General features: G+C 22.1%; 1 protein-coding gene across 3 annotated transcripts; it reads left to right on the top strand.

Annotated features, from left to right (window-relative positions):
* The first annotated feature begins 5,104 nt into the window (after nt 1-5,104).
* LOC102678246 (dynein intermediate chain 2, ciliary) lies at nt 5,105-8,478 on the top strand. 3 transcript variants are annotated; one of them, XM_006614450.2, is made up of 15 exons: nt 5,105-5,226; nt 5,376-5,480; nt 5,551-5,752; nt 5,858-5,956; nt 6,095-6,237; nt 6,312-6,395; nt 6,466-6,649; nt 6,730-6,888; nt 6,980-7,123; nt 7,191-7,283; nt 7,398-7,425; nt 7,532-7,575; nt 7,660-7,891; nt 7,971-8,204; nt 8,286-8,478. In XM_006614450.2, exons 1-15 carry the CDS (start codon nt 5,158-5,160, stop codon nt 8,461-8,463), a joined length of 1,998 nt encoding a protein of 665 aa, XP_006614513.1. In that variant the 5' UTR covers nt 5,105-5,157; the 3' UTR covers nt 8,464-8,478. The 3 variants fall into 3 exon arrangements, with proteins under 3 accessions (XP_006614513.1, XP_006614512.1, XP_006614514.1); XM_006614449.2 differs by having other exon boundaries at nt 7,191-7,297; nt 7,398-7,575; XM_006614451.2 differs by lacking the exon at nt 5,105-5,226 and having other exon boundaries at nt 5,394-5,484; nt 7,191-7,297; nt 7,398-7,575.
* The last annotated feature ends 508 nt before the right edge of the window (nt 8,479-8,986 follow it).

Genomic DNA, 8,986 nt, shown 5'->3' with positions numbered 1-8,986 from the left:
AAAAAAAAAAATATATGATTATAGAAAAATTAATTGATAATCTAAATGTTAAAATGGATAACAATTAAATAAGTCTCAATTAATTTGTTAAATTAATCTCTAATAACTTGATACGACAATATCGTTGGCTGGAATCTCATTTATGAAGCAAAGTTGCCTCTCTTTTCGCCTGTATGAATAAATGAAAAGATATTAGCGGCATTCATATTACAGATTGTCACGTTCGCCAAGGGGATGAAATTTATTACTTCAAATTGGTTACAAAATACGCAATAATTCTCGTATAATTTATGACCATACCAACAGTGTTGACGACGCATCCTATGAATACATCTTTCTCATATAATGTTATACATACGAGAGCAATACGAGAGAAACCAGGTGGATTTAAATATTCATACGCAATGTATCTCGTATATCAGTTTGCGAGTACTACGAATACTAAGTCTACGTATACAGAGTGTCGTTTTAAAAAATCCATGATTTTCTATTTATCGATTTATCCTAACATTTATACTGTAAAACATAGAAGATTAATAATTTCGATCATAAATTTAAAAAATATCGCTTTAATATATTTCTATTAAAAATTATTGAAAATATATAATTTGTTATGAAAACGGATAAATAAATATATATTTCATAATGTTTGAAAATCAATATCATATACTCACGAATTTATTTTATTATACATTTTCAAACTGTTCGTAAAAATTATTTAAATTTTAATTATAATGTTCATGTAGAAAGATAAATGTTTCACCCTGTATACAGTATCACACATAGCCAAACACCATGTCCGTGTAAAAGAGGTTGTTAATTTCTCCCTGTAAGATCCACGGCGGTGGGCTTCATTAAAAATTGAACTGGTCAGAATATCAGAGAGAAGAATAAATTTAAAACGTATAAGCCATTAATTAACAGTCCAATTGCCGATATTCTTATTCCACGAAATGAAGTTTACATACGCAGTATTTGCTTCGAAAAAAAAAATATCTTCGTAAATACACCAATTTATTTCTGCAAAATATAAAAACTATATATAGCAATACTTGTGTATAAAGTATATATATTACATTTAAATTGCTTACATTACGTAAAAATTTCCATAATTTTTTTTCTTCTCTTCTACTCTTCTCTTTATTTAATATGTTATTTTAATTGAAAATATTTCAAGAAAAGAATTCTTTTCATTGACAAGAGATCGCAATAAGAACTCTATACAAATACATTTATAGCTGCTAGGTATCGCGAACAATGAACTCATGGGAAATAGGTATACTTGCATCGAGCATAACATATTTCTATATAACTGTAATGTTTATTAGTATATATATCTATTAAATCTGAATTAATATAATGAATACAGTTTGATTTACAAAAAATTTTGTCTAAAATTTCCACTTAATTGTATTGATTCAAATGTGATTAAATACATTATATAATGTAAATACGACCTATTTCTTCTTAATATAAATTTTATTATATTTTACTTGTATTATACATTATTATATATTTTAATTATATTAAAAGAAATCTTCATATTCTAAATTAATATATTATTTGCCATAATGTTTATTTGAAACAATTCTGATTAAAATACACATTTTCTTAGATATGTAACTGTATGTTAAACAGAATATATATAATTGCTGGTATTCATACACATTTATTGAAATTTAAGAATTCTCCTTTCTTATGCTAATTTTGTTCTTTTTATGTATCTTTGTTCATTGTATGCATTCTGAAACTGCACCTATCCGAGTGAATAAAATAAAGAATAAAGGCACATTAAACGTGAAGAATGAGAAATGCAAAATAAAGGCAATATACAAAACTCGAAACATACACAATCGAATGAACGAATAATTATTTTTAACTGTCAAATAATTATTAATTATTTAATATATAATTATAATATAATTAATAATTATTAAATATACAAATTAATAAAAAATTATAATAACTTATCAAAATAAATTATTAACATTTTTCTAAAAAAAAATATAATATATACGTAAGTACATATATACATATATTTGAAAAATATACTTGCAAACAATATGTAATAGAGTTCTGTATCACGCATATAGCTCGACGAATTTTTAAAATTTTCCTAAGTACATTCACAATGTGCAACAGATCAGCCAGGTAAGATACAAAGAGTGGGAATACAGAAAGGAAGCTTCTATAACGGTAATATAAAATATAGTCAAATTATTGCACACAGAAGATAAGAAATGAACTACATTGTTTTTTCTTCTGAAGACGATCTAGATAAATTGCGCATTATGAAAGAGACTGCATTTCCTCAGGAAATATACAAATGTGTACATATAGAGATATATAAGATTTCCATATGTTATTTTAATAATATCAGTATTAAATAATGCCAATATTTTTTATGAAAAAAAAATATATAATAAAAACTAATTTTAACTAATTTTCCATTGAAATAAGAGAAGTTGTAAAAATTTTTATAATGCAAAAAAAAATGTAAAATCAAATAAAATATTTTAAAAGTAATTAAAAACTTATGATGAATATTATGTATTTGATATTTAATATAATCTATATATTATATCTGCATATTATATTATATTATATTATATTAATATTAATATTAATATTATATATATAAATTACATCAAAAATATGTTTATATATTTTTTAATTTTAATAAAATTTATAGGATAATAAATTACCATTATTTTATCAATTTATAATTTTCTCACGGCACTATTAGCAATATCTTAAAGCTTAAGTAATATCCTGAAGTGACAGCAACGGATATATCTATTGCGATTTCATACAAAATAGATGTTGCGAGATTTGCCGATACACAATTGAGAAATTATTTGAATAATATCCTTAGAATAATTACTTTAGTCACGAATAAGACGAGTATCTACATCATTAGAGCATTTAATTTTAGATTACTTTTTAATTAATTTTTAAAACATAAATAAATTTTAAATATAAAAATTAAACAAATAATAAATTATAATTTATATATTGTAAATATCTGGTATATTTAATTTTCATGATTCAATATATAAAATCTTGCATTATATAATTACATGAAACTTTGAAAGATTAAATTAATATTTAATAATACATAAAAAATAAATAATTTATAACATACTTAAGGCATATATACAACAAATTATAATATATGACATTGACAACGAAAGCAATCACCAGTGCACTTATAAGATTTCATAAATTTGAGTTCCGGAGATGGTTGTGCAGGTCCTAAGTTCAAAGAATCTTCACTTTCTTCACTCATTTCTTCAATACTAAATGTATCAGTAAGATCTTGTTTATGTTTTGAAGAATCTTTTGATTTAGTTGTTCGAAAAAGAGTCATTTCTCCTTCACTAAAAGCATATAAATATGCATAATAATGAAAAATATTGAAATGAACATATATATACACACACACACAAATCTTTAACAACCTTTCACTATCACTATGCCAATATTCAACAAGAGGAAGATGTTCTTTATTTTTATTTGGTACAGGAAGTCTTTGAATAGAAATCAGACCAGCAGCACTAGTAGCAGCCCCACAATTCTTATCATATTTTGGCAATTTTACATAATCTGAATTACGTTGAATACGTTTAGCTTGTTCAATCCGTGCCTCTATTTAAAATAAATATCATATGAAAAAAATTGTAAACATTATCATATTTCTACATCATAATTAACAATAATACCAAGTTTCTTTTGTAACTGTTTAGTAGTAGAATTATGCTGAGATGTCTGTGTCTGATTGCTACTACAACTGCTATCGCTTCCCTAAAATATAAAATGTATATTCTTTTTATTTTCTCTTTTATTTCATTTTTATTTTAAACATTTGAAATTATATATTTACCAAAAAAATTCTTTCATCTTCTACATGATTAGTAGTTTTTGGGTCACTGTCAATTCCACTATCTTCCATCACAAAATAAAAATATATACCAAATTAAAAATTAATCCTCCCGATTCATCTGAAATAAGAAATTTTTAAATTAATAATAAAAAATTCTTATATATAATCACATATAAACATAATATTTTTTAAATAACTATCAAAATAATACCTCTGAATACTTAAATATTTAATAATGGACAAAATCCATTTTTAATTTAAATTTCATTTTTTTATACACAAGTACTTTGAACAAGTACTTTGAACTTATAAAATAATAATTTATTCTGAAATATAATATAATTTAAATATAATTTATATATAATACACCATTATATAAAATTCTATTATGTAAAATTTTATTTAATAAAAGATAATTTAAAAATTTTACTCACAAATATTTGTAAGCTATCCTGACTTATCTACAAGTAGAAAACATGCTTACATTATCATGGTATGCTCCATTATTGATTTTCTTTCCTCTATATAACCATATGTAACATAAGATATTTTAAAAATATTTATTTTAAAAATATTATTTCTTTTTCTTAAAATGTAATATTATGAATAAATATTCTACCTTTAAATTATATATAAATTTACAATTAAATATATTATACTTTATCCTTTATCTATTCAAATATAATTTTTAATTTATAATATATGTATACTAACACAAAATTAAGTAAGGAATTTCAAGAACTTTAATTTTTTTTTATAATATTATAATACAATTTAAATATAATGATTATATCATATGAAATAATTATTTTCTTAAAACAAATAATATTTAAATGTTATGGTAATCCAATATGTTTCCTAGGAAACCAGAATTTATTTCTTTGTATATTTATTAAAAAGACAAAGATATAAAGAACTTCAGTTTAGTTTTCATTTAATTTTCTAATACATGTTTACTGTATGAACTGTTCCTCAGTTATTTATTACAAAAAAAGCATATTTAATACAAAACATATAAATGAAATTCTAGATCTTTTCAAAAATTTTTATATTCTTTAAATTAAAAGAATTTGAGTAAATATATAAACATAACAAAAAAACTAAATTCACAATATTAATAATAAAAAAATTAAAAACTGTAAAAATAAACTATTATATAATAATAAAATATATATTAGGTAATATAATAAATATAATACACATGATACATTAATGTCAATTTATAATATTTCTATGTGTACTTGAAATATTAGATAATTTTCAACTTAAAAATTATGTATACGCCATCATTAAGAAAACCATCTAAAATAACAGATGCAATACCAACAAAAGAGATAACAAGAGTTAGTATTTCATATATATTTTTCATTTGATTATAATAATATAATTTCTGATATTTAAAAATTTATTTTAATATTTATTATTATTGTTATTATTAATATAAAATTATACATATAAAAATTAATAATAATCATTTGCTATTTATATTTAGCACATAAGTTTCTTGAGAAGTCGTATGGACATAGGTGCTGATATAGATTGGTTACGAGGAAAAATTATTTTAAAACCAGAAGATCAATTACAATTAACTGATGTAGTATGTATCTTTTCGTTACTAAAACTTCATATATATTATGTGTTTTCAAAAAAATTTGATAAAATTTTAGGAATTACAAGAAGAATTTGCTAGAGTTTTAACTATACATAATACAAGAATTCCAGATTCTTTAGTAGAATGGTCATGGAAACTGAAAACATTCATAATGTTACCTCCTCCACCACATTTAGTAACATTTTTAAGTATACCTGGATTGATATTGCACAAAGATTCTGAGGAAGCCAAAATACAGTTAGCAGAAGACCTTATTGGTAAAATTTCATAAAAATAAATTAAAAATATAATAAAAATATAATATTAAAGAAACCTATAATTAATTTAATATTTTATTAAAAATATTGACTATTTTATTATAGTAGAAATAGAAGAACCTATTTTGTTAGAAGAAGAAGAAGAGGAAGTTGAAGAAGAAGAAGAAGAAGAAGTGGTGGTAGAAGAAATAAAAAAGCCAGAAGGTAAAATAATTAAATGTAAAATAAGCTAAAATAATAATGAAAAAACTAAAAATTTTTTTACATATACTTTTTTAAATATTTAAAATAAAAATTAATTCAAAATTCATTTTATTAATAATTATTGACAAAAAACTAAAGAGCCAAAAGAACATGAACATGAACATGAACATGAACATGAACATGAAGAAGAGGAAGAAATTGAAAGAGTAAAACCAAAAAAAATACCAAATCAATTTAATTTCTGTGAAAGGGCTGCTTTAACTTATACTAATCCTATGCGAGTAAATATTATAAAATATAATTTGTTTAATTACATTTATTATTTATAGGAATAATACATTTATATTATTTATAGGAAACAAGTACTCAAACAATACCACCTCCAACTGAATTATTTAATACTCATGTTTTTCAATGGACAATATTTGATGAGTACCAAGTATATAACTATTTTGAAATCATTTGTATGAATTAAAAATATGGCTAATATATATATATATATATTTTAGGAAGATTTTGCTCAACAACAACGTGAAAAAGAAAAAGAAAGAAGAATTCCACTTCCATTAAAAAAAGAGGATATAAAAAAAAAAGCTCAGACAGAATCTGATGCAATATCATGTAGAATGATACAAGCTGCAAAAACATTAGAACGAATGGTGAATCAAAATATTTTTGATGAAATAGCTCAAGGTTGATATTTTAATTAAATTATTTTCAAAATAATTATATTTTATTTAATAATAATATTTGTTTTATATAAATATCATTAGACTATAGATATTGGGATGATCCAAGTGATGAATTTAAAACTGAAGGATCATTATTACCCTTATGGAAATTTCGTTATGAAAAAACTAACAAACATGATGTTACACACTTATGCTTCAATAGTAGATATTATGATTTATTTGCAGTTTCATATGGAGCAAGTTAGTAAAAAATATTACTTTAATAAATTTAATTATACAAAGAATTATTACATGTACAATTGTTATATATACATATATACATATATTTCAGTGTCATTTAGTAGTTTGATAACAAATGGAAAAGTATGTTTATTTACTTTAAAAAATCCATCATATCCAGAATGGATCTGTTCAACTGATTCACCAGTAATGTGTTTGGATTTTAGTGAACAACATCCACATCTTTTAGTTATTGGTAAAATATAAAAAAATAAAAAACCTTACATTTTTATTTATAATGATACTTATATTTTCAATTAAAGGTACTATGGATGGTTCTGTTGCTGTTTACAATATAATGTTGCCACCTTCAGCTCCTCAATATAGAAGCAATGATGTTATTCAAAAACATGGAGGTATTGTATGGCAGGTTTGTTTATTATTAATAATATAATTTAATATCACATTTTTATTGTAACTTCAAAATTTTAAAAAAATTTAATACATTGAATATTAATATAATATCCAAGGTACATTGGGCACCAGATACAGAAGAAGGTAAATTAGCATTCTACAGTGTTAGTATTGATGGGAAAATAAACTATTGGATATTAAATCAAAATGACCTTGGTTTGACAACTGTAATGACTCTTTTTCTGGATAGACCACCAATACCTGGACCAGATGGAACTATGATTACATTAAAAGGTAATTTTATATAATTATACTAAAATATATTTTATATAATTAATATTTTTTTTTACTTTAATAAATTTTAATATAATTTATTAGGTTGTGGAACATGTTTTGCATTTCATCCTACAAATCAAAATATATTCTTGGTTGGAACAGAAGAAGGAACAATTTATAAATGTAATACAGCATATAGTAGTGTTTATATGAATACTTATAATGAAGCACATAATATGCCAATCTATCAAATAGTTTACAATAAATTCAATTCTAGTATATTTGCAAGTTGTTCTGGTGATTGGAGAATAAAAATATGGGAAGATGACAGAATGTAAATATCAATTATCACTTATAATTATTTAAATTTCTATTTTCTTCTCATGTTTATTAATGTTATAAATTTTTTATAGGGAACCTCTTTTTATGTTTGATCTTAATGTTCCAATTGGAGATGTTCAATGGGCACCATATAGTTCAACAGTATTAGCTTGTGTTTCAAATGATGGGAAAGTTACAGTTTTTGATTTGAATGTAAATAAATACAGACCAATATGCAATCAACCAGTTGTTAATAGAAAGAAATATAAATTAACTAAACTTGCGTTTAATAATAAATTACCATTCCTTATAGTAGGTGATGATAGGTAAGAATTTGTTTCATATAATTTTATTTAACAATATAATTATTTATTTAATAAAAATAACATATATATTTATATGAACAGAGGTACAATAAATACATTAAAACTGTCACCAAATCTCAGATTGAAAGTAAAACCAACCAAGAAACAACTTCATTTAACTCATAGAGAATTAGAAATTATGAAATTAGAAAGATTATTAAGTTTTGTACGTGAACCACTTGTTTTGCCACAACCGAAAGATATAAGAGTGGTACATTAATTAAGTCATATTTTTAATCATAAATATATTTTATGTATGTCTGTATTTTTTTAAATAAAATATATTTAAAGATATCATATTATAAATATCATTTTTTTATCATTATTATTACATTATATTATAAAAAGACTTTTTATGTTTTTGTAAACATCAGCACTTTATTAACATTTTCTATAACAAAAAATACCTATCATACATATCAATATCTATCATTAATATCTTTATAAACAAATTGGCACTAAATTTAGAATAATTTATAAAATTAAACTTATCATCTATTGCTGTAACATGTCTTCTAAACTAGAAGCAATTATTAACGATTATGAAACTACTATAATATATTTCTTTATAAATAGAATTATGAAAATTTTTGCAATTCCATACATATAACAATGCCACATACTTTCATATAATATAAATCTACTTTTAAATACTTCTAAAGAATAAATTTGTAATTTTAGAAATACATTTAATTGCATATATATATATATATATATATATATTTATATTTATATTTATATAT

The sequence above is a fragment of the Apis dorsata genome, unplaced genomic scaffold, assembly GCF_000469605.1.
Source record: "Apis dorsata unplaced genomic scaffold, Apis dorsata 1.3 scaffold_185, whole genome shotgun sequence".
NCBI lineage: Eukaryota > Metazoa > Arthropoda > Insecta > Hymenoptera > Apidae > Apis > Apis dorsata.
This window is presented reverse-complemented; position numbering and strand designations above follow the sequence as displayed.